Raw genomic sequence first — 27,132 nt, 5'->3', positions numbered from 1 at the left:
CATGAACAAAATAAATAATGATTTTTCATTTCTTCTCCAGATATTTCCAATTGTTAAATAAGTCAGACTCAAAATTGAGGCTTGTAATAAATCAACATGAAACAGTTCTTTTATATCTCACATTGCTCTTAAATATGGAATAAGCAATTCATGAAGATCTCAAGTTGAGATGATTTAAAGAACAGTTGTCTCATTAAAAGTATGTCCCAAACTCTTATAACCCCCAAAGAGAACAGTGGAGGAAATGTATGAAATAAGCATGCTTAGATTTGTGTGTGCACCTACCTATTTATATGTGTTGTATAGTTAAATATTTAACTTCAAAGCAACCTTTAAAATACCAAAATAGCACAATAATAGACACATTTATTTTTAAAAATGATAACTGCAAAATATAAAAGTAACCTTTTAAAGAGTTTTATTCAAAGTCAATATTTGTTTCTTTAATATATTATATAAATGTATAAATAATGTCATTTCCAGAGTTCTGCTTTAATAGTATGAATCAGTTGGTATGCATCAATTTTACAATGCCAAATTTTTACAAAAATGAAGATATCAGAAAGGATAGTTTTATTGCATTAAAAACACTGGACTATGAAAAGTTTTTTTAAAAATCAACTGGAATTAAGGGTTGTTTTTATACAATCTTTATGTTTTTATGGTTAGAATTTCTAACATTCTGCCCAAAATATTTAAAACTATTTTAACATGCCTTGATGCAAACATTGTTCAAAGTCAGAACTGAATTTTCAAATTTTACCTGAGTTTCTTATACTGTATATTGTAACTGATGTATTTCAAGTTGATGATTCAGTTTTACAATGTATGCATGCAAAGTAAAAACTTTACACAATCTCCTAGAGATAACTATTTAGGTGTTAAGCTACCTCAGATTGTCCCACCCCAAAATTAGTAGAAATTAGACTTTGACAATTCCTATAAAAAAGGAGAATTAAACCTGGGAGTCCAATTCACAAGCACTGAGGTTTTTAATCAAGATGCAATAAAGGTTCTTTTCATTGCTTTCCTAGTCAGTGATCCATTCTTTCATTTACCTTATCAATACATTTTTGAGGGACAGAAGTCCCAACCACCAGACTGTATGAATTCAGTCACAAAATTAGCCAACCCAGTTATATAAACATATAATTTAGAATTTACAGCAAATACTTCTTTCGAAACAACTATCTCAATTGTTTCAAAATAGGCTTGTTACTTCTCCAGAAGAGTTTTTTATATTGTATACCCAACAGATTTGGCACTGTTAACTGATTTGTCAAAAAAAAAAAAAAAAGAATGAGGTGGACCTAAAGAATCAAAACGTGATTCTCAGAAAAGAAACACATCTTCAAGAGCAAAAGTTTCATTAAATGCACACAACACCTATAATGCCACCTAAAGGCTTTTAAGGACTCATTCCCTATATGATCAAAAGAGAAATGAATACATGCAAAAGAATTCATGCATATTTAGAGGAAAACTTCCACAATGAAGTTAAAAGTTTGTAAGCGTTGTAATTCTTAATGCTAGTTTGTGACAAGTATTTGTGAACATCACTGCAGCTTTGAATGATCTTGAAATCACTCTATGAGGTAGTGTAGTTTTCTGTAATACATGCTGGTTGTTAGTAGCACTGTTTGGATGGTGTATTTGGCCAAATATTTACTATGTAGATTGACACTATATATTAGAAATACAAACTTACTTTTCTAGAGGCTAAATTGGTTGCTAAACTTAACCAATATCTGAGCATACCAGAGAAAATTGCAGGGTTCTCAAATAGTAAATATTCTAGGCAAAAAGTTGTCACAGAAAGATGATTGAGTTCCAAACACAGTTACAAAAACTTATATGTTCTGAGGTAGGAAACAAAGAATTCCATTGGCTTTTAAATTTTGTAAACCAGAAAAAGTATTTGAGGTTTGGTAGATAAAGCTTCTATTATTAAGAGCACTATACTATTACAGAATTTATACAGACTTTCTGTAATTAATACAATGCAGTACTGGCTACAGTAAAATGTTCTAATTGCTTATTTTAGTAGTTAAAATTATTGAAGCTTTAAAGTGGCTTATTTTTATAACTGAAGTGTAAGCTACTGAATTTGAACAGCTACATTTAGCTTTACCCATAAAAGTAATTTATTTAAAAGAGGATTTTCCCAAAACATGCCCAACTTGGTCCCATAATTAATAATAAAAGTTAAAATCCTTCCAGAGTATGTGATCATTTCATTTATCCTTATGAAAACCACATCAAACTTTAAGTAGGAAGCACAAATTAACATAGTCTATTATAAATATTTTTATCTAGAGATCATGGAAGGACAGCAAGCTGTCAAGATTAAGTACATCTCTAGCACAGTGACCTAATATTCTCAAAAGATTTAGATTCTTGAATTGCTTTGTTTTATTATCGAATTCTTAACACACATTAGATTGGAATTATCACTAAATGTGTAGTAGTGGATGAAACAAATGTTACTGCCTTCCATGGCACTGGATATCTGGAATAATAAAACTATGTAGATTTCTTTCTTTTACACTAAGTATATTGCATAATTTTTACATGTCATTAGAGAAAAGCCCATAATTACATTTAGGTTTGATTGAGGGTGATGATATGAAATGCAAAGTTAATGCAGCTGCAGTTCTACCTTCTTACATGACGACTCAGGCCTCAATCATGCTAGGCTGAATTTTAAAAAGGATTATTCATCTGTAGTGCATTTATCAGTCATTTGTTGACAAAAATCTGTGATACCACTTCCACTCTGTACACACTGTTCCAAGCACAGTGTTTTCTCTGATATCCTTACAGGAACTGGACATAATTCTTGTGCTTGATCGTATCCTGCATCATAGCCTCCTTTCATATGTTGATAGCTAGAATGTTGATCATTAGATGATATAACAGAAAGACCAGCAGATAATTCAACACACAATGGTACTGTAGATGAGATATCAGAAGGTGCTGCTTGTTCCCTCTCGGGTACCAAAAATGAAAGTGGACATTCAGAGGCAGAGTATTTTGCAAGAATCTGGATTTGCTCATGACTCAGCGCTGCTTCCTTGAATACTTGCTGGCAAAGTCCTGTTAGATTCTGTTTTGTCTCAGCCAGCGTGGACAAAATGTGATCTTTTTCCTTCAGTAAGTTCTCTTTTTCATTTTGCTGCAAGAAAACAGAGAAGTTCTGAGTTTGGTACTGAAATATTGGGTTTCCACTAAGGCAGAATTATATTTTAGTTTGTTTTGGATTTGAAAACAGTGATAATAAAGATTGCTTGGAGTAAAGGTAGTCCTCGACTTATGACAATTGAGCAAAAAAAATTATGTTGTTAAGTGAGACATTTCTCTAGTGAATTTTGCCTCATTTTATGACCTTTCCTGCCATTGCTGTTAAGCGAATCACTGCAATTGATAAGTTGGTAACATGGTTGTTAAGTGAATCTGATTTTGATAAGCATTTATTTTGCTTGTCAAAGAGTTGCAAAAGGTGATCTCATGACCTTCGGGAACAGTAACAGTCATAAGTATGAACTAGTTGTTGAGCATCTGAATTTTGATCACATGATCATGAGGATGGCTGCAAAGGTTGTAAGTATGAACAAGACACTTTTTTCAGTGCCGTTGTAACTTTGAAGAGTCACTAAATGCACTTGTAAATCAAGGACCTTGTTCATACCAATTCCTTTTCAACATAGTATTAATCTCACTTAACTGTAAAATAGGAATATATAGTATTAACACAACTAAACCATTAAAAAGGGAGTAAATATTGGACAGTACAAACCATACAGTTCATTGGTCGTCAACATTTGGTGACAAGTAAAATAATAATTGTTGAACAATCTTTCTCATTTTCTTCAAAATGAAAGGCAAGCTAGAGCTTAATAATATTACAGGTTTAAATTTACTATTGAAAAAAGCAAATCCTCCAAACGAGAGAAGGGCTCAAAATTTAGAATACTCTTTCCCATGATATCACTGCATTACTACCACGTCTCTTGCAGACCTTGAATAATGAAATCAGGAAGATTTTTTTTAAAAAAAGAGTTCAATGAGGTTATATATCCCTAAATTAGGCATCCAAATTTAGACATCTAAATAATTTTAAAGCAGTAATATTCAGTCCTTAGTACTTAAACAATATTGAGCATTGTTATCTATAAAAATGTATAACACCCGAGATAGTTGCTGCCAGTCATGTCAGTAGTATTGGACTACATGGATCCAGGGTTATATGAAAATTTCTGAAGCAGTTCTAGAAATATGCTTAGCAACCAATCTAATAAAAACGTATTCATATATTCTGATAGAAATATGATCACTAAAAAGCTACTTACTGAAGTTTTTATATTGAAATACTTTGTCAATAAACCAATGTCATAATATGGAGCAAAGGCATTGTTTCTTGTTTATGTAATATTTAGCATATTATTTTAAAATGTGATGAAGCTTTTGATTAGCAACAAAAGCACATGAAATGTTAACAATTGCTTCCTTTTTTGAACAGTCAATATTTTAACTTTGATATGGGGATAATTTTAACTCCTATAATATAATGTAGCAAGTATCATCAGCACCTCTTTATTTAAAGGTGTCACTTTGCTGTCAGCCCCATGGAATCCGTTCCATAAGTGAATATAAAAGTTAAAAGGTAAAGGCAAACGTTCCCCTCGCACATATGTGCTAGTCGTTCCCGACTCTAGGGAGCAGTGCTCATCTCTGTTTTAAAGCCAAAGAGCCAGAGCTGTTTGAGGACGTCTCTGTCGTCATGTGGCCAGCATTACTAAATGCTGAAGGTGCACGGAATACTGTTACCTTCCCACCAAAGGTGGTCCCTATTTTTCTATTTGCATTTTTACATGCTTTTGAACTGCTAGGTTGGCAGAAGCAGGAACAAGTAACGGGAGCTCTCTCCATTATGCGACGCTAGGGATTCAAACTGCCAACCTCTCTGATCGACAAGCTCAGCATCTTAGCCACTGAGCCACCGTGTCCCTATATAACATATAAAAGTTATGTAGGCCAAATTCTGTTTTCCCAGAAAATCTTGCAATTTCTTCAAAAATATTAGTAAAAGACAAAAAATAAACATAAAATTATACATATTATCTAGAGAAACTGCTCTCTCAGAGCAATTGTTTTTTTTAGATTTTTGTCAATAAATGAATTATAAGTCAAGAAACCTTTTGAAAAGTCTTGTGCAAATGAAAATAATAAAACAGCAAATTAAATAGGTGCAGATACACTCAGCTAGTGCCAAGTAAGCAAAATATATTCAATATTTTCCTATAGCTTGAGATAGGGGAAGGAGAGGGGAAGGAAGAATCAAAACGTTTATTTACCATAATTAAAGATAACCACATATATAGTCAATATTACACAGAATCAAGGATTTATTCAAATTTTTAAATGTATTTATTTATTCATTTTATTTTGGCACCTACTAATTCCAGGCCCACTATGGATGGTTCACAACATAAAAAAACAATACAAATACAGTGAATAGAAATGCAAGGGAAACAAACAAATTGGCAAATTCAGAGAACTATGTCAGAACATACATCACATATAACAAACATATCTTCATTGAACAAAACTATCCATACATACCAATTTTTCTATTTCTGTTTCAAGGTTTTGTATACAGTCTAGCTTTCGTTTACGACAACGCTGTGCTGCAATTCTATTTTTACTTCGTCTTCTAATATCATGGATACAATCTAGCTCTTCTGGAGTCAATTTGTGCATTTTCAGAAATGACTGGAAGTCATTTCTAGAGAGTGAAATTATCTTCTGTTGATTAAATGGCAACTTTACCTGGAAGATATAGATATTTGATTAACGCTTCACAACTTAGTAGCATTCAAGTCTGAAACTCTGAACCCATATTCTTTTGAAATGAGACTCAGTGTGCATCTTTCAAAACATTTTTCCAAAGTCATGTCACTAACATTCCGTAACACAATAATAGTTTTTTCTTTTAAAAAAACCCAATTCTGTTACACGTAATTAACCCACTAGTATTTTAAATATTTGATTTGTGAAAATCCATTTCCCTGCCACAGATAAATAATTAAGTCGTGCTTATTAGCATGATCACATTGAATTGCTGCCTGACCTTGGAAGCCAAAACTGGAAAGAAATAATGTCGTTGCTGGTGAAAAAATGTGCCTGCCTCTATTTATATATTTATAAAGTCTGTGTGTAAAATCCTTAGACCCCAGTCACCACAAATATAAGACCAGTTGCTCAATTTATAATTATAAATACAAGATATACAAATGAGGAAGGCAGACTGTATTCATATTCTTAAAAGAATGATTCAGTGAAGAACATAAAATCGAAAAATCATGCAAGGGTAATATGAAAACTGAATATGTAGCTATGTAGAAAGATTCTAGTAAGACAACCAATGCATATTTTAATATTAAAACTGACAAATATGTACATCAATATAATGTACAAGAATTCTCAGCAAAAATATTGAAAAACAGAAAATTTATTCCTTTGGATAGTTTGAGTCATAGCAATGTTGCCCCCTGCAAAACCAGTGGTGGAAAACCCAGTCTAAAAAAGAATGGATTTTTAAAAAAAATATCTGATTTCTTTTTTCATGGTGTTTTTTTTCAATTTCCACTGTGTTGGTTACCATAATGTCAGGGATATCTTCTTTTCAGTTTCAATACATGTCAATAGCACATTTTTAACAAAGAAAAAGTAAGTGCAGTCTCACCTCACATTCCTGTTCTCTTGCAGAAAAGGATTCACTGTCACCCTCTGTATCCGTTTCAGAATCCTCTTCCAAATTTATCACACATGAATAAGGACATTGCTCAGGTTGTTGTTCTGGAATACAGTCTCCACTATTAACTTCAGTGGTGCCTTCAGTACTGAGATTACTGATGAAGGGACAAGTGACAGAGCTCAATGTTGTAAAAGTTCTTGGAGGGCCATTCTCTGGACTGTCAGTGATTCTGATTCCTAACCAAGGACATTCAGTTTTCTTTTCTGAACAGCTTTGTTCTGAAAATTCTTTTGGCAATGCAGGAGACAAACTTTGATATGCTGCATCTGTGTTGTAAACATCGCTCCAAAATCCTTTTGCTAACTGTTCTGCTATCTCTCTCTCCACGCTGCTTCGATGGCTAGGTGATGTACTGATCACATTTCCCTGCTCGTACAAATTAGATTTTGGAGTTGGGTCCTCAGCAGTGTTTTCACTTATGGGTTTGCAATTTTCGGCTCCCACAGCAATGGCATTTTTTTCAACTACTGTATTGCTCTGCACACCATTTAAAGTTAAATTGCAGTATTGATCATATGCATTTAAGAAAGAAGCAGAATAAAGTCCATGAGTAGCCACAGAAGAATTATGGTGGACAAAGTGAGAATCTGTCTTTTCTGATAAACATTCAGCACTTTTAACTGGAGGAGCCATTTCATTCGTGAAGTCTCCATTTCCATTTTCTTCCATTGCTACCTGAGTATCTTCACATTTTGCATCTGAATGCACAACTGTACATTCAATGTTTTTTTGTATAGCACCAATAATATTTGATTCAGCCTGATGAATAGTAGTACCAGATGTTACCTGAATTTCATTAATACCAGGACTGGCTTCTACAAGAGGGATTTTATCAGTCTCCAAAGCTTTTTTAAATTTCCTGTATTTGGGACAGAGGGATTCTACATTAAAAAACTGATCCTTTTCTGATACAGGGTCATGGATTTGATTAGAACTGTCTTGCAGTAGGGACACTGCTGAATTTTGCTCCGCACTGCATGCCTTCAGTGGAGAATTTTTAGCACATTCATTTTGCATGATTTCATCCTCATCAATTTCTAAATCTCTAGCATCGACACTTTCCATTTTACTGCACTGTTTCTGACAACTTGGTTTACAACATTTTGATTTTGGGTATTCCTGCTGTCCTGATTTATGATCCAGAAACTTGAATTTAAGGAACTGAAAACAAGATTCTTCGATGTCATGTATTCCCAAGAACTCAGCACATTTGCAAACTTCAGCCACATTGTCCTTATCTAAAATAAGTTTGGAAGTATAAGCGAATTGCAGTAAAGGTTCAAATCCTTTCAGTGTAACCTGTTCAGTTGAAGAAAAGACATGCATATTTATTATGAAAATGATAAAAGATTATGTATAAGAATATGTGTACATATAAAAAGATGGAACAAATATAATACAATACAATACAATAATTAACTTGTCCAGAAATAAGGATAGGTTTGGTCTTTCTTGGCCTGTTTTGTATAAGCTTAAGTATAGCTAAAAATCCTCTTTCATATTGCAGAACTGACCTATGCTTATTTCTGGCCAATATTAGTATGTAGAGATCCAAGAAAGTAATCAGAGATGAAAGCTTACAAAAAAATTAATGATACATTTTTATAGATTATTCCAATTAGAGATTCTTCTACTCCAGTGATGGCGAACCTATGGCACGCGTGCCACAAGTGGCAAGCGGAGCCATTTGTCAGGGCACGCGAGGCGCTGCCCTATCAGCTGGCCAGCACGCATGCGCGCGCTGGCCAGCTGAGTTCACCTTTTTAAAAGCTATTTTTCACCTTCCCCAGGCTCCAGAGGCTTTATAGGAGCCTGGGGAGAGCGAAAAGAACCTCTCCCACCCCTCCGGAGGCTTCAGGGACCATCCGGAGGCTTCCCTGAAGCCTTCAGAGCGCTTAAAACCACCCTCCGAGCAACCCGGAAGTCCGGTTTGCTCGGAGGGTGGTTTTAAGCATTCTGAAGGCTTCAGGGAAGCCTACGGACGGTCCCTGAAGCCTCCGGAGGGCCTCCGGGGGGCGGGGGAGGCTCTTTTAGCCCTCCCCAGGCTCCTATAAAGCCTCTGGAGCCTGGGGAGGGCAAAAAAAGCATGTAAAAATGGGAGGGTCGCGCGTTGTGCGCGCATGCACACTGGGGGGGGTCACGCGTTGCATTATGGGTGTGGCACGCCCGCACACGACCCCCCTGCGCTCCCCCCACTTGTGGCATGCGAGCCAAAAAAGGTTCGCCATCGCTGTTCTACTCTGATCTGGAAAATGAGTATGTTAAAAACACTGTATGATTCCATAGCTTAAAAAATGGTTATAATATAACGTATAAATAATAGGAAAATAGGTCAATGAGTAGACTATAATTTACACTGAATTATAATTTAAAAGAAAACTTTTATAAAATGAAGCAATAATTCCTGAGAAACTATCAAAAATATGCAAAGTTATTTCAAATGTTTGTTACATAGTTTAATTGTAAACAATGTACTTGTAATCATCTTTGGTGGACTTGTGACAAAGCAAAAAACATTCTGGACAGATTTATACTTTAATTCAGAAACATGTATAAAATTGAAACCAGAAGTGTTTCTTTTAGGTTGAAAAAAAGTAGAACTGTTACTTTTGTTATTATACATGTTGAGTGCAGCGAGAATTGTATATATGCAATTTTCATCATGGAAGAATGGATGGAAAAACTGATAAGAGTGGCAGAGATGGGAAAATTGTGTTAATTAAAGAAAAGAATGTATCTAGTTTTGTTTCTACTTGGAAACCACTTCTGGACTTTATGTTGGAAACAGAAAAAAAGGAAACTTTGATTTTGGGTTTTGATGATTAGTTTGTTGTTATAGAAATGGCTGGCATTTACAATATATGTGTGTGTGTGTGTTGTATTTGCGCTGATAAATAAATAAAGGGAGACTAGTATAGATCTATTTCAAGCTATTTAGCTCTCATCAGATAGCCATACCCTTACTGGGATTAGAATGAGAGCTAAATAGCTTGAAATAGATCTATACTAGTCTCCCTTTATTTATTTATCAGCGCAAATACAACACAAACATAGCAAAGGCAACATTAAAAATAAAAATATGGTTTTCTGCCTGGATGGTCTTCTGTAATGAGCCGAAGGACAGAAAGGGGGAGTAGTGAGCTCCCTCCCATATTTGGGCATATCAGGGGTTGTAACACAAATACATATACATATACATATACATGTACAAGATTGTAACTGTACTTTGTATTTTACTGCATTGAAAAAAATTGGAAGGTGCTGCTTTTTTTCCTACCTTGCACCTCCTTCTCCTTTCATTTTCCTTCCCTTATTATCTTTGTTTCTATGTATATGTTATATAATAAACTCATATATATAACAAGATACTTCTACTAAAAAAAATCATTGCACTTGTTTCAAGGCTCTTTAGAATAGTTTGCCAAAAAAAATATTCAAACGTCTTTCTAAAGCCAATGTAGAATAAACTTTCAAATGATATTTCAAGTTTGTTTCCTTACTAGGTTCCTCCACAACATATGGAGGAGAGCTGAGAAACCTTTTTTTTGGAAAAGATTCTATAAATACAAAACACAAATTAACAAATTCAAATAGATAAATTGCACTATCGAAACCCAAAATAAACCTGTGAATGGAGCCTATGTATTTTGATTATATATGAATTCCAAAATACCAGTCATGGAAATGCAAAACAAGATTAAAACGGAAACTTTGAGCTAAAACTTTTTAATAAAGGTAGTCCTCCATTTATGAACATAATTGGAATCAGAACTTCTGTTACTAAGCAAGACTGTTGTTAAGTGAGTCACACCTGATTTTATTATCTCTTTTGCCACACTTGTTAAGCAAATCACCATTGTTAAGCCGGTCTGGCTTCCCTCAATACAATACAATAGCAGAGCTGGAAGGAACCTTGGACGTCTTTTAGTCCAACCCCCTGCCTAGGCAGGAAACCCTATACCGTTTCAGACAGATGGCTATCCAACATCTTCTTAAAGACTTCCAGTGTTGGGGCATTCACAACGTCTGGAGGCAAGCTGTTCCACTGATTAATTGTTCTAACTGTCAGGAAGTTTCTCCTCAGTTCTAAGTTGCTTCTCTCCTTGATTAGTTTCCACCCATTGCTTCTTGTTCTACCCTCATATGCCTTGGAAAATAGTTTGACTCCCTCTTCTTTGTGGCGACCCCTGAGGTACCCTCATTGAATTTGCTTGTCAGAAGCCAGCTGGGAAGGTTGCAAAAGCAATCATATAACCCTAGGACACGGCAACTGTTGTGAATACATGCTGGTTGCCAAGTGCCTAAATTTTGATCATATGACTGCAACAGTTGTAAGTGCAAAGACCAATTGAAAGTCATTTTTTCAGTGTAGTTGTGACTTTGAACGGTCACTAAATGAACGGTTCAGGGCTACATGTAGTCTAAAAAGCCTGACCTAACTATCATGTTTATGTACTGAGGAAAACTCCATACAAAATATTTATTCAAAATTAGGATTTGCTATTTAATCCAGTCCATTAAAATCTACTAAGAGCTGTCACGGAGTCTACACAACTACACATTAAAACAACTTTTTCTTTCCTAAAAGAAATTATAAGTCAAACAGAAATACTCAAACATTAACACCAATAGTCCACATCCATTTTCTTATTAAGGAAAAAAAAGTCATTCCAAATATTTGACTGAGGGGGGAAAAAGTAGTTTAATCATTAGTTTTCTAAACATTGAAAACCCGTAAAAGCCTTATGTGACTAAAAATAGCAGCTCATATGGCACAGAATTATGGCACAGAATTATGAGTATATTTCAGAAGACAAATAGATTTATACATGGCACTCCAAAGTTTTCCCACAAGAACAACCTATGAGATTGGTTGGGCTAAGAATGTAAGTTTTCATAATTGAAAGTAAACCTGTTGCCCCAATCCTTTAAGTAAAAAATGCTGGTACATAAACAGCTATAGTATATAGGGCCGTGATGACAAAACTATGGCACGCGTGCCAGAGGTGGCATGCAGTCCCCTCTCTGTGGGCATGCGCACCGTCATCAGCTGCTCTTCTGGGTTCCAGCGCATGCATGGGCGTGGCCAGAATCCAGAAGACAGCAGCTGGCCGGTGCACATGCACGCAAAAGAACCCGGAAGAGCAGCTGGCCGCTGCACGCTTGCACCCCGGCCAGCTGCTCTCTTCCGGGTTCCAACTTTATACTGAAATGGTTGGTTTGTTGAGAGAGTAGGTATGTGGGGTATGTATTTACATTTTATGAATAATAATACCATCTGCAATATTAATTCTTTTCCTTAATAATTCTTTTCCATAATAATTCTTTTCCTTAATTCTTTTCCTTAATTCTTTTCCTTAATTCTTTTCCTTAATTCTTTTCCTTAATTCTTTTCCTTAATTCTTTTCCTTAATTCTGTGTTGGATGGGAAACATTATCTAGCTTCAAAGGAACATTTATCACGGTTTTGTTAGAAATAGTATTTGCCTATGCAGTTTAGCCACAATTTGTGGACTTTAAGTTACTAATGATATGCATATTATTCTGAGTAACTTTGAATGTAGTACAAAGTAAGATTGTATAAGTACAAGCAAATGTACTTACCTCTTCAGGTAAAATTATTACAAGATCTGATTCTAACTGACCCACAATTCTTGAACGAAAATAGACACTGCAGGCTGCAAGCATTGAACGATGGGCTCGAAATCTCTGGTCTTCTACTAAGATAGTAACATCACAAAAAAGATCTTGCTTTCTCTGTTCATTAAGACTAAGGAGAACATTGGTACTGTGTACTGAAGATTCATACGCAAAAACAACACTGTTCCTTTCACTTAAAGGCATTCTGTACAACAAACGTTGATTAAGATCTCAGAGGAAAACATGCTTCGTCTCTTCACATCTGAAATAAATAAAATTTACAAATGTTAAATATATTTAAGCCAACAAAGTGTGTTGGTGAAGGCCACTTCACAAAAGTTTAATATCACCCAAGTCAAAGCATACCATTTCTATTTTGAGCACATAGTCTGGAGAAACCTCTCATTATTATTACCACTATTGGAGAAAATATTTTTTCTTTCCTTAGATTGAAGGAATTTGCTAATGTTAACATTTTTAATTTGGAACAGTTTTAATCTCGCTGCCTGTTTGTATTTAATCAGATTGTGTCATTTTATTTATTTTAGTGCACTTTTTATTATTCTGTTCCAATGTTTTATATTTAATTATGTGGTGTGCTTTCCTCATAACGTTAACCTATTGGTTTTTTAAAAAAATAAAATCGATGTCATAACTGTATGTCACTGTGTTCTATTTTTAAATCCATCTGAACACAGGCTTGTTTTTTAAAACATCTCCAAAGTCTGATCAATTTTCATAAGCCTTTGTTTGCACCCTATTTGTTTTTGAACTACCTTATCTAATACTATCAGCTGTTCCTGTTTTCACCCTCTGCACTAAGTTAGTTGTGTAGCAATAAAAGGTAACATGTGCTTGTATTTATTGTCATACTACAGATTACACTCACTTTGATACAAACAGATGCAGTACTTTATACACAATTCTGAAGTGGTAACTAGAATTAGCAGAACGGAGTAATATTGGGTGAGAATACACTGAGAAGTGAAACAGTCTTTCATATTTAGTTCTACTTCAATACAATTTTACATGAGCAGAATTTTCTAGCCAAAATCGCTAAGGCTATGTGGGAAATGATAATCCTGCGCAGTGTAGATGCATCGTTATGGATAGAATTGATAGAAACAGGCAGGTCAATTGTCATTGTAACAATTTATAAGACAGAACCTCATTTGTACAATGTAACTTAAATGAAACAACAGTAAGCCACTTTAATGCATTTTCTTCCATCTATTCATCATGAACAGATATTGCCAGACAGAATTGCAGAACCTAATCAGGAATTGTACCACTTGACGGAACTCTCTAAACCTAAATGAAGATCAGTGAGACACAAATCTATCAATAAGCTATCTAAATGCCAGATACGGGAAGAGCATTTTTGCTCTATTTTCTACTGAAGATATATAAAAGTCATACCCACTCATTTTCTTTCCTGTTCTTTCAAACATAGTTATGGAATAACACTAGTGTTTTTCCCATCAAGAAAAAATTGCACTTGCCTTTTCATCACATGAATTATAAAGACATATTTCAATTTATAGGCAAGTTGAACCACTTTTCCCTTCTGCATCATCCTAGATAAATAAATATTGCTGATACAGAACAAATTGTGCAAGTAGAACTACAATGCAATGTTACAAACTGGTTTGTCAAGGGAAAAAAGTAGGGGAGCAGAATGACCTCTCTTAAATAAATGGACAAATAAGCTCAAAAAGAAAAATTTATTCTCTTGCTCTTGACTATTATACTGTATGACTATTTGCAAATACTTTATACTGAAATGGTTGATAAATTTGGCATGTGGGCTATCCATTTGCTTCTTGCTGATGCTGACTTTAGGGATGCATTTAAAAATCTGAAAATACAATTTGTGATAGTTTAGCTGGGCCCAGGACTTATGGAAACGATACTGGTCAGTACATGTTGGTGAGCTCTGGTACCCAATGGGAGCAGGTTGCATGCTGTTTCACTATCCATACTATCTATTCATTGATTCCTTTTCCCAGCCAGCATAGCAATTCCTTTACAAATATCAAAAGAAATCCTATATACCATAGAAACGGAAAGAAAAATCATTTGGGAGATGAAAGTCATCTGAACACAGGCTTGGTTTTTAAACAACTAAACAAAGAGAATATAATATAGTGTAAACCACTGTCTCATTCAGTGATAAAAACTATACCGTATTTTTTGGACTATAAGATGCATTCCTCCCCCTAAAAAGGGGGTGAAAATGTCTGTGCGTTTTATAGAGCAAATGTTTTTTTTTTATAAAAAAGTTTTATTGGTTTTTTCAAATATTTTGGGGAAAAGGATACATAAATGTGGAGAAAAATTTTGACAGCTACATCATACGGAAGCTGGTACTTCCCCGGAGTCTTACATCTCTCTCTTATTTTATATATATCAAAATATCATTATTACATACATATTAGCAGATTAACTTCAAATTCTTTGACATCTTCAACCATACTTTATATTACTTCTAACCATTTCATTATATTAACAATTGTGATGTGTTTTTAAATCATTTATAGAGCAAACGCTGTCGAAGCCCCGCCCACACACCATCCCCCACCCTTCAGCCTCTGTCTTCCAGCAATTTGCCTCCTTGCAGCAAACAGAAAACAGCCTGGTCAGCTTCAGCACAGCCTGATTTAGCACAAGCACCTGGTTGGATCGGCCTCCCAGAATACTGATGATCAGCTGTTCCAGGCTGCAGGGATCGCCACTGCCCATTGCCCCCATCTATCATTGCCTCCGTGCACCCCAATTTTGGCCTCCGCGTATCCTGTTTTTAGCATTTCCAAGTGGTGGGGATTACCGCTGCCGCCTATCACTGCTGCCATTTGCCAGAATGAAAACAAGATGCGTGGAGGCCCAAAAATGGGGCACGCGGAAGTGGCGATGGGCGGTGGTGATCTTGCAGCCTGGAGCAGCTGATCGACAGTATTCTGGGAGGCCGATCCAGCCACCAATCAGCTGCTCATGCTAAATCAGGCTGTGCTGAAGCTGACCAGGCTGTTTTGCAAATATTTTTTTGTGTTTTCCACCGCAGAAGCTAGGTGCATCTTATAGTCCGAAAAATACAGTAAATAAATTAATTGAACTAGGTTCCATGTCTGAGACTATAGTTCTCTATTCTATCATTGTTGCCTAGGATTTATGTGACTGAGTGTGTTTTTCTTGTTAACTGACCTTTCACCAATTTTTCTGGAATATTACTAGCTGGTATCAGTAGTATGGATTTATAATCATAACACTAAGATTAAAAACAAATTAGATTGGAATTTCACTGCCCAGAATCTCTAAAGTGTTTCAAGGTTTCTTCTGATAAAACAGAACAAATTCAATGTTTTTAATTTTGTTCTATCGCAATGCAGCCACAACTTGGAGCACTGCAACTTTCATGCTTATCTTCACATGGACCTTTCATTCCTCCATGACATTGCCACCATTATTAAAGGTAACTGTGATGCAAAATCTAGAATCTGCCCCACATCCTGCTTTAAACTGAATATTCAGTCTCTTAGATGCGAAAGAGAAACAATATTGAATGCTTTGCTAAACCACATATTCTCAAGTGATTTGATGTTTTCTGTATTTTTATACTGCTTCTACTAAGTTACAGAAAATAAAAACTGGAAGAGAAGGCTAAGAAGAATCTAGAAAAATATGAGATCTTGCAGTTATCATTACTGAGATAAAGAAAAATTCCAAACACAAGATAAATTTTGGATGACCCCTGACAAAAGAAGGATGAGAGTTGTGAAACTACTTGACCTATTGGCTTTTGATAACCATGGCCGGTGCAATGAGTGGCAGGGCCTGCCAGGTGGGCAAGACCCTCACGAACCTTGCCGCTGCTGGTAACGGCATGGCCCTGCCTGGAGGGAACCACCCTGGGAATGTTTCTTTCTTCACATGCTTTTGGTAAATGTGCCCGGCCCAACGTCTTTCTAGCAATTGAAAATTGTTTCTCACATGGACAATTATATGTTGCATGTTCTAGAGTCGGCAAACCAGACAATCTCTATATCTGCACAGACAACGGAACAACAAAAAATATTGTATACCCACAAGCATTGTGAAATTAAACATATTAGAAACTTGCGCTTTCTCTTTTCTTTCTTTTCCATTTAACCAGACTGGGCCACAGCAACGCGTGGCCGGGTACAGCTAGTATTACATAAGACTGCTGCGTGAATTCATCCATCACCATGGGGTAAGATATCGATACACTTGTTGATAACCAATTATATGACAAATTATGCAATTCTGTGAATGTCTTGCCACAGTGATTGGAGCTGTGAGGGTATGGATGGAGAACAAGACTTTAGCTGAACCCCATAAAACTGAATGGCTTTGGGTTTTGCAGCCTGATAGTTCTAGGATTGTGTCATCTATAGTGTTGGATGGAGTTGCACTGCCCAGACATATCCAATGCACAATCTGGGGCTTCTGGAGGATAACTCACAACTCGCTCAAACAGCAGGTCGTACTTATGGTTAGAAGAGCCTTTTACAGCTTCCTTTGTGTGCCACTTGCACCCATTCCTAATTTGAGATGCTCTATTCACAATTGCTTTTTTCATAATCATCTCCAGATAGGACTATTGTAATGAACATGGGTCTGTCCTTTAGGAGTAACTGGAAACTTCAACAAGTGCAGAATGTTGGCTGCAGGACAGTTATGTGTACCTCCAAAACAGCACATGCCATATCTCTGGTGTGTAGGATGCACTGGCTCCCAGTTTGCTTCTGGTTCCTGTTCAAAGTGCTGGTTTTAATCTTCAAAGCCCTTCATGGGCATGGGACCAGGTTATCTGAGGAACTGCCTTTCCTCAATTATAGTTGCTCATCCCATTAGATCTGATAGAGAGGGCATGCTGTAGATTGCATTGGCTAGGGACTTACACTTGGTGGGCTCTAGGAGGCAGGTCTGGCATGGCTAATGGAACATTCTCTCCCAAAGTGAGGCTAATCCCATCCCTGTTAATGTTCTGGAATTCCCTCAAGACCTGAATAGATCATCAGAAGCTCCCATGGGATAAGTAACATAAAGATGATTCCATCACTGAAGTTAATATTTACTCCCTTCTTTGCTCTTAGTTTTTTAATATCTTGATTGTTTTTATATTTTTAATAATGACTGCTTTATATTTATTGTTTTACTTCATTGTTGTATGCTGCCCACTGGCCAGAGTCACTTCTTTGGATGGTGGCCGGCCATATAAATTTTATAGTATGATATATTATTATATTATTATTTGATTGTAAGTATTGTACATTTTGACTACCTCTGGAAAGCTTAAATATTAGCTTTCTTTTTTGAACAAGCATGTTGCATTGCAAGATTATGCATCTATTCACCATGAATCATTCAGTTCAGAAGAAAATCTCAATCAGATATTCTGCCAAGATTACACAATTATCAGCAGTTTCACCCTTTTTTTCTGTAGAGCAGTTCTCTTTTGTTTATGTTTTACAAAGCTTAGCACATTCTTTTGTAAACTATTCTGTTTTTTTAAAAAAAACTATTCAAGTTATATTGAGAAATACATAGGTTTCTATAAATATTTCACAATGTTTTTTAACTTTCACGAAAAGTAGGATTTAACACTTCAGTAAGCCTAATTGCAAAAGCTTGATATCCAGATCACACCAGAACTGCAATTGATCTTCTTTTCACCTTTTACACTTCTGTTTGTCCAAAAGTCGATGGATGTTAACTGTTGATGAATTTTTAGTACTGCTGCCCATGGGGGAAAAAGTTCTCTCATTGCCAAACTGTGTAAAACCCAAGAAACTATTGGTCATAAAATCTTACTTAACAGTAGCAAAATTAGTACAAAAAAGTACTTATTTCAGCAGCTTTTTAAAGTCTAAGATAAAAATATTTTCTTTGTGATACAATTGATGTTCACAGAGAGACATAGCACATTAATTTCATAATGAGAAAAAAATGCTCATTTTATAAATTCAGATAAACAACAAGCATTAGCCTTAAATGACTGTTGAATATCTAACCCCACCTCCAACCATCTTCCCTTTTATGGACAAATAGATATGTTCCAGTTGAGTGCTAGCAGTAGTTAAGAGTTGCTGATTCATTATGTTATGCTGACACGGCATGAAACAGCATTTTACTAAAAAGAAAAACAGACTTGGCTACTGTACCACCTTAAAGTTTAAATGCAGTCAGCCAATATGACAAATAATTTGAAATTAAAAAAATATTTTGCTTATTCTCCTTATACATAAAATGTCATAAACATATTTTTAATAAATTCCTTCTGTTACTGGAAGACAGTCACTGCATGACTGCAATCTACATTGCAAAATCTAGAATATACTAATGGGTTTAAAATATCTGATTTCTCATTAGACATCACTATCTACATTTCAGATGTGTTCAATTCAAGGGAAAAATTGTGTGATAGAGTAAGTAAAAGTGTCCAACTAATGCATGGGAAATCACATTCAGCTATAAGGGTCATTAAATTTTTCAACCTAACCTACTTTGTGGATTTACTGTGAATATAAATTAATAGGTAGAAAATTAAAAAAATGTATGTTTCCCTTAAAAGGAAGATGGGATATCACAATTAAGTAGGGAAAAAGCACAGATTAAAATGGCAAAACTGTTATGTTTCTGAAATATAAAAAGAGACAAAATACAATTTGTTCTTAACTCCCAAATATATATATATATATATAATAACAATTATTTAAGTGACTGGAGGTCAGACTGACATGAAAACCTAGCTTTCAACTTTCATGTAAAACTCAGTGAATAACACTGGGCTAGTTACTTAACCTCATCTATTACATTGAACTGTTGTAATACAAGTATATAAATGTGGTGGTCTATTTATTTTTTATTTATTTATTATTCGTATTTATAGACCGCCCCTTCTCCCCTATACCACTTTAAGGTCTTTTTAATAAAAGATATATGTGCAATCATAAAAATATCTACAAATTATCTCAAAATATATTAATATTTCCATGTATTGGAAACATGCAGAATACTAGAAACTTCATCAGGAAAGAAAAGAGTACATATAAACCCCTATTCCAGAACACAACACAGAAATTACCATAATATAGGAGAAAAATAAGGTTGCCTTTCCTCATTTCCTGCTAAACAGTTAATATGAAATATGGATACATTGAGCATAGAATTTAAAGAATTGTAAGCACTGAAGGCCTGAACATAAGTTCTATGCCTAAAATCATTACATAGGAAGACATCATCTCATAAACGGGTAGGGGTTGTATTTTTTTGCCGGTCTCAAAAAAAACAGCCTTGTATTTAGAATTGTAGTTGTAAATGTAGAAAAGAAAAAGGAATATCTATAGGAAATGAGAACAATATATAAAATGAAGACAAGGTAATCAGAAACTTTAACAATTGATTACATAGGCTAAAGTACAAAATAAAGCTGATGCTGGTAACAAATGCCCAAAGCAATGAAAGTCTTTATTGGATATGTCAAAAGACAAAGAAAGACAAAGAGGTTGTAAGGTCTATTATGAATAGAAAGGGGTATATAACAAGTAAAAGCAAAAAGGCAGAATGTCTTAACTCCCTACTTCACATTTGTCTTCTCTCAAAAAAGAAATTAAGATCTACCTGGCTGTTACTAGGCCGCTGATGGGAAGAGAGAATAGTAGCTTAGGACAGAAAAAAGCATTTAATTTAAACAAATTCAGTTATCCTAAAAGAGAAGACGAACAAGCAGAGTTGTTCGAAGAATAAATGCAATTTCTGGGAATGCCTACAAAATGGGTAAGATCCCATAATATAGTACAGAAGAATAAGCATTGTCCCAACAGGAATTAGAACTGGGGAAATTACAAATTTAACAATTTACCATCAATGGTGGGCAAGGTCCTCAAGATTATTAAACAATATATGTAAATGTTTGGATAAGGATGCATTAATTAATAAGCAACATAGATTTGGTGCTCACATATCAAACTAATCCTATCTTATGAAGTTACGAGCTTCATTAAGTCGTGGACTTCCAAAGTATTGCATGTTGACCTCAGCAAAGTGCCCCCATTAATAAAATAGTAAACATAAGCTACATGATTATGTGGAATCGTATTTGAAGGGGTATTAAATGATACAAAACTAGGAACAGTAGCTAACATTTTAAAATATTTTAAAAATATCTAGATGGGCTTGAATAGTGGGCTAAAATAGTGAAATTTAATAGAAATAAAAGTAACATTTTGGATCTATAGAAAGAAAGAAAAAATGTCAGGAACAAGTGTAAAAGGAGAAAAATCTAACTTGGCAGTCATATTTATGAACAGGATGTGGATAAGTTGAGTATGAACCTACTGTGCGATGCAGATGCTAAAAAGAAAAACAATATTTAAGGATTCATTAACTAAAACAAAAGAGATCATAGGAATTAATTGCCCTATTTCAGTCGTCTTCTGAGAACAAAAGTTTACTCTAAACAAATTAGAGTAATTTCATAGCTACCAAAATAGTGGAAACTAAAAGCAACCTATGAAGAACTATCAAAGGAGGTGTTTAGCCTACAGAAGGAATTACTGAGAGAGCCATAGAAGTAGGCGTCATATATCTAGAAAGCTGTGACGCTAGATCTGATACATATTAGCAAATCTGATCGAACAATGTTGGACTAGATGTCCTCTGAAGTACATTCTAATCTATACTTTTGATTCTACATTCTGCATAAGGATAATCCAGATGGTTAAAATAATATGAAATTCATTAGGAAGTAAGCAACATCAGTTATTAAATGGGTCATTTATTTTTGTATTAAGTAATGATATTTAGTAAAAATACCATTCTTACAAATCTTAACTGTCAAACAGTTCCAGAACTTGTAAAGATTAATTGCTACACTTATCTTTAATCTCATAATTTGTAATTGTTTTGCTTTTAAAGAGATAATTAATGTAGCTTTTCTTAACTGATTTTATCGTAAATACTTTATAGCTTGAATTATTAGTAATCACAAATAGGGCATACTTTGAAAATGAATTGCTTCAGACCTTGTGCAAACACAGCACATCCCTGCTATTCATTAACACAACTCAACATTTTTCAGATGTTCACATAAACCTGAAAAAATGTGTAGCTGCTTTAAAGAGTTGACTCATTAAATTAAGTACAACCCTTAAAGCATCTAAAACGTTTCAAAAACTAGTAAATAATCCTAAAAAGTGTCCAGGAAGTACCCTGTTTACTTTATGCAAAATTTAAGTACGTGGTCAAAATATCTATTCAAAACATATTCAGTTCTAATCACAGCTTTAAAAAGAAATTGCAATCTACTATCAAACATATTTATGTGCACCTTTATAATTTCACCTACAATTCTGTAGGTATGAAATCCTACAGAAATATAGAAATACAGTTTGTCATATTAGATCTTAGTAAAAAATAAATAAATTCTGTGGTTCCAAAATGCACAGGTTCAAACTGAATCCTGAAGTACAGTACATTCACTAGAACTTGATTCTTTTGCAGGAATATAATAACCTCATTCAGTCCAAATTGAAAATCTATTCCACAATGTTGACCAAATCCCCCTTTCTTATCATGATTAGGTTTCAGTTTATATTTTTCCACACAATCCCCCACCATTAATTCTGATTAATTGCAACAAGTGATTTGTATTTAATGACAGAATTGGAAGCTAATAGAAAATAAATATAGGGACAGATAATATTGGACCATTAAATTCCAAGTAACTACTTCCATTTATTCATGCACACATTGAATCTTATGCATAAAATGTGGAATCAATTGAAACACAATTTTGCACTGAAACGGATTCTTCGGAATCAGCTTTGAAATTAATCTTCTAATAAGGCTGGTTCCCTGTACATTAGTGTCATAAATTTTCTCTCAACCAGGCAGTTTAGAATAATAAACTAATAAATAATTAGTTTATTGTCCAGAAGGGTTTTGAGATATCTAGTAGAGTCAATAGGATTAAATTCTGTCTGTCAGATTTCAACATAAACTTAGACCTTACCGTATAATATCTGCATATGTTATATGCAGCATATTTTCTCAAATATATAAACTGGAAACTGGATATAATATGAGGGCAAGGAACGGGGTCAGGAGTTTTAAAAAATCAAACTTTTTACTACCTCTTTTTTGAAGCAGAAAGGAATTGTTGCAATGAGGAACTCACCACTATCCCTATTTATTCAGCCAGTCCACCCACTGACTTTTAAAACTAAAGGAGAGCAATGGTCAAATACACATATCATTTTTCTCCAAGAACCTTAAGGGCATATTCCTGTGTAAGCAGTAAAATATCAGCTGGACAAGACAAGCCTAAAATCACATCCTTTTTGTTAATCGGTTGAGGTATTCCCTATAGCAGTGGTGGTTAACCTTTTCGGCACCGAGTGCTGAAACTGGAGTGCGCATGCTGGAGCGCTGGAACCCGAAAGAGAGCAGCTGGCTGGCACACATGTGTGCAACAGAACCCAGAAGGTCAGCTGGCAACAGCGCGCATGCCCACAAAGGGCTCTGGGTGCCACCTCTGGCACGCATGCCATAGGTTCGCCATCACGGCCCTATAGCATGGATACAAATTATTTAATCACAAAGTGGTGTGAAATTTGATAATTATAATGGTTTGAATTTTCTTCTTCTGAGATAAAATATAATAGGATGTTAACTTTTGAAAACGCTCCAAATGACTATTCTATTAGAATGGAAAACATCAATGCCAAAAAATGATTGTAGAAAAACCCTATTTTTTTATTTAGTTCACTGTCTTAAAACTATCTTAATTGGTCCTCTTGTTGTAGTTTTGCAAATCTTAGTAAATTCAAAATGATAAAATAATAAAAGAGTACAAAAAAATTCCTACATATACAGTTTATTTCTATGCAGACAATGAAGAAAATAAAACACTATGTGTACTTATGATTTGTATTTTGTGCTTTCATGACTGGACTTGGGCTAGGCCTAGGCTGCCATTGTTTTATTCCATTGCATTTTTGTTTGGTTTTAATGCTACATGCATCATCCAAATGTGCAATTATGAGATATGCAATATAAGTTGATAGAATAATAAATAGAAGAGACTGACAAATGTTATGAAGTCCATAAAATGCTGGGCAATTCACAAAAGAATTGCTATTTTTTATGTTGAATTACTCAAAACACATTCTTTGCTTTCAAATTCTGCTGTCCAGTTTGGGATGAGAGACGGTTTAATAATAAGGCAGGTAGTATATCAACAGAATGTCTCCAGCACTCACCTTCAGATACACTCATTAAAAATTGGAATATTGGGCACCTGACTAGAATGGAATTATAATATATCTAGAGTAGTCCCACTGTGCAATACACAGCAAATAAATTTAATAAACAAACATTTTGCTGGGCAGATCTTTGTTTGTTATGTACAATCACTTGTTAGAAATTATTGGCCCTCCAATATCATCCATTCAAATACAAGCCAAGATGACATGCTAATCCAAGATGAAATCTTGAATCATCTCTCTTTTCACATTTATCAACAGTCAGTACCAATTCAAGAAAACTCTTGCTGTCTTAGGATTCTTTTGTAAACAACAAAGTATTCCTTACATATTGCCTATCTAAGCAAGATTGTATTTATATTTATTATTTCAGTAATAATAAAAGATAGGGGACATTCAAAATATGGTTTGTCAGAATTAAATGCTTTTTTGAAACTGCTAAATGTGATATGGAAAAGTGAAGAAATGCAAGGAAGTGGTTCCTACATTTGTTTATCTTCACAAATTTTCCATGAATCTGCTATTTTTTTTTTACAAAACATACTGAAGCTTTGTGACTCAGTGATCATATAAATTAATCTCTGAGCCCCCACTTACTTATAAATCAATTGAACATATCTCCATATCATATAGCATCAGATTATTTTAAACAATCACATTATCGCTCCTGACGGGTTTTTATCTGGGATATTTTAATTGCATCCAATTTACTTAGGGGTTTTTAAACATTGTGTTTTTACTTGTTTTTATCTACCAATTCACCTCCTCCTAGTATATGTTTTGTATATGTCTCGGTATATGTTTTTGGTATATGTATGTTTGTCTGTATATTTATTTCCTATGTTTTGTTGTACGCCGCCCCGAGTCCTTCGGGAGAGGGTGCGGCTAAGAAATAAATATTTATTATTATTATTATTATTATTATTATTATTATTATTATTATTATTATTATTATTATTATTATTATTTTCTCCCACTACGTATACGTTTTGCTGTTTTCTTCAAAATTGAATTAAATTGGCACCCAGGTTCTTGAATTAGTTATTGCTATATACCAATTTCTCAGAAAAATCTCCAAGCTCCAATCCCATTGCAGAGTGCTCATTTAGTATGACGGTATTTCATTTCGTTTCTTTTCAAACTTTTAAGAAAACGGCAAATTGCTCCCTCTTTGTGTAAAAAATAAAAATTTCTTCTCACGACCAATACGCTCACTTGGCAGCAGCCTAATTCTTCTGTCGGAACTGAAACTTAACGTGTTTAGGATCATGCCCATCAAAGCTGATTTGATCGTATTCGTCCCCAAGCTAGTTGAAATGGGTTGAATGAAACTTGTTCAGACAGCGATTTGCACTAATCCTGTTTATAAGGTGGCGGGTTTACTACTTCTTTTCCAGGCTGTACACAACACAGTAGCCGCATCCGCTTCGTTTACAGTCGAAAGGGCTCCCTAGGAATTCCTCCCGCAGTTGTGTTAAGGGGACTCAAAACGGCCCTATCCCATAGATATGACCCTCCGCAGTATCGAAGTTCTTTTACGCGCGGTAACTCAATCCTGGCATTTAAAAATATATATATTAACGCGCTGTTCTACAGTTCACTGGTGTCGTTGCTCCCAGCAGACATCCGAAAGACCACAAGCGCACAAAACCTCGGACGCCGCCATCCCATCTGCTGAAAGCCGCCTTTCCCCGCCGCATCTCCCCATTCTTCAGCGGGCCGCAGCGGGGTCGACCTTTCCCAGCCAATCGAGAAGGGAGGGGGGGAGGCAGAGGGGCAGGCAGTGTAATGATCCGATAGCATGCACGCCTGCGCTCTCCTCCCCTTCTCTTCCGTCCCTCGGCCATCCAGGGAGCCTCTTCTGCCCGCGCGCCAAAACCCCACGTCCCCTACTCCGGCCCAGCCCGAGTTCTCCAAAGCGAATGTTTCCTACCTTAAAACACTCCTCCTCGGACAGCTCCGCCGTGCCTTCGTTCGAGGCTCTCGGTCAACCGACTACAGTCAGGTGACAACATCACAGCCTCCTCCACCCTCTCGGAGCCGATTGGACGCCGATTCCAGCTGACATCACTATTCTCAATCCCCCCCCCCCTTTTCCTTTCTTTCCTTCCTTCCTTCCTTCCCTTCCTTTCCCTGGCGTTAAACTTCCCCGCATGCGCGCATGTGCCTGTTTTTGCTTTCCGCCTCCCCCCCCCCACTTCGTTGGCCTTCTGGGCGTGGTTGAGACCTCGGCTTTTTTTCTGAATGGGCGGGGTTACTCGGCCAGTTCTGCGTAAACGCGTCGGTTGGGGTTGTTGAGTTGTTTGATTGCCTTTCCCCTCTGCGGAAAATACAGAACTCCTGGTTACTGTCAGTCAATGCAGGGGAATCAAAGAAAATTGCTTTCTTCTGGGTAAACATATTCCGAAGCTATGGCAGCAGTATATTTTTTCCCAGGTTTTGTGCTCTGCGCTGATGTGATTTTCAATATTTCAAGTATGGCCAAAGGGCATTACAATTGTATTTTAGCTTGACTTTCCAACATTGCAGAGTAGTGGAGGCTTGTTCAGATTTCAGGAACTTGAAGACGATCTATATGATGGCAGCAGATCAAGAGGGAGGTTGGTTCCTGTAGGTCCGGATCCAATAAGCTGGTTTGCAATGGAACGACAGAGCAATATTAATATTGTAAACAATGTAATATTGTAAACAAGATCTGTCTGAGTATATTTGTGTTAAACTGGGGTTCTACTTTGCAAAACATGAGTAACTATTGAAAAATTATACCACTCTTCCCCTGATCACCTTTCACAGAAGCTTTAAATATAATTCCAGTTTTCATAGTTATCAAAATTCTATAAAGAAAAATGTGAATACAAATGACGAACAGAATGAATGCAGTAATATTTATTGTTTTGTAGCAGCAGTAAGCTACAAAACCATTAACAAACAGTAAGTTGATGATGAACAGCCAGTATAATATGTGCAGGATAAATTTTATAGCCCTAGAAAACTATGTCATGACTAATGTAAGTCTCCATGGATCACAGTAGCTCTACTACTGTATAACCATGCTTAAACCTAATTCTAACTTGAGTGTGTGACTGTGATCCAAGCATAATAAAAGTTTCAACTTGTTGAGGTTTCTGCAAGCTAACAAAAAGGCATTATTTGTTGTATTAGAATGCCAATAAAGAGTTTATTGCCAACTACCTTATCAGGAAAACAGCAATAAAAGTAAGACAGTTGACAAAAAGAGGGAAAGGATATCTAAATCTAAAAAGAGAACAAAACTATTGACAAGCTAATTTTCATTCAGTTATTAACCATATAGGAACATTTTTGTTGGTGAACATCATTAAAAAGCCATTATCATTTATAGTTTTATTCTAGTATTAAAAAATACTTTAA

General features: G+C 35.4%; 1 protein-coding gene across 2 annotated transcripts; it reads right to left on the bottom strand.

Moving 5' to 3' along the window:
* Positions 1-401: 401 nt before the first annotated feature.
* On the bottom strand, positions 402-25,892 carry BACH1 (BTB domain and CNC homolog 1). Of its 2 annotated transcripts, none has more exons than XM_081950036.1 (5): positions 25,676-25,892; positions 12,422-12,719; positions 6,746-8,116; positions 5,623-5,829; positions 402-3,175 (listed from the first exon to the last, which is right to left on the bottom strand). In XM_081950036.1, exons 2-5 carry the CDS (start codon positions 12,659-12,661, stop codon positions 2,714-2,716), a joined length of 2,280 nt encoding a protein of 759 aa, XP_081806162.1. In that variant the 5' UTR covers positions 12,662-12,719; positions 25,676-25,892; the 3' UTR covers positions 402-2,713. The 2 variants fall into 2 exon arrangements, with proteins under 2 accessions (XP_081806162.1, XP_081806163.1); XM_081950037.1 differs by lacking the exon at positions 25,676-25,892 and adding an exon at positions 24,340-24,402.
* Positions 25,893-27,132: the final 1,240 nt, after the last annotated feature.

This window comes from Natrix helvetica (assembly GCF_964273705.1).
Source record: "Natrix helvetica genome assembly, chromosome: 4".
Taxonomy (NCBI): domain Eukaryota; kingdom Metazoa; phylum Chordata; class Lepidosauria; order Squamata; family Natricidae; genus Natrix; species Natrix helvetica.
Note: the sequence above shows the minus strand (reverse complement) of the source record. Positions and strands in the feature narration are given on the sequence as shown.

What these genes read in the sequence shown, in the direction of transcription:
- BACH1 (XM_081950036.1), bottom strand. Translation starts at nt 12,661, where the DNA reads ATGCCTTTAAGTGAAAGGAACAGTGTTGTTTTTGCGTATGAATCTTCA. An exon ending in TAATAATTTTACCTGAAGAG is followed by an intron (nt 8,117 to 12,421) that starts GTAAGTACATTT and finishes TCAACTGAACAG; the next exon opens with GTTACACTGAAAGGATTTGA. An exon ending in CAAGAGAACAGGAATGTGAG is followed by an intron (nt 5,830 to 6,745) that starts GTGAGACTGCAC and finishes TATATCTTCCAG; the next exon opens with GTAAAGTTGCCATTTAATCA.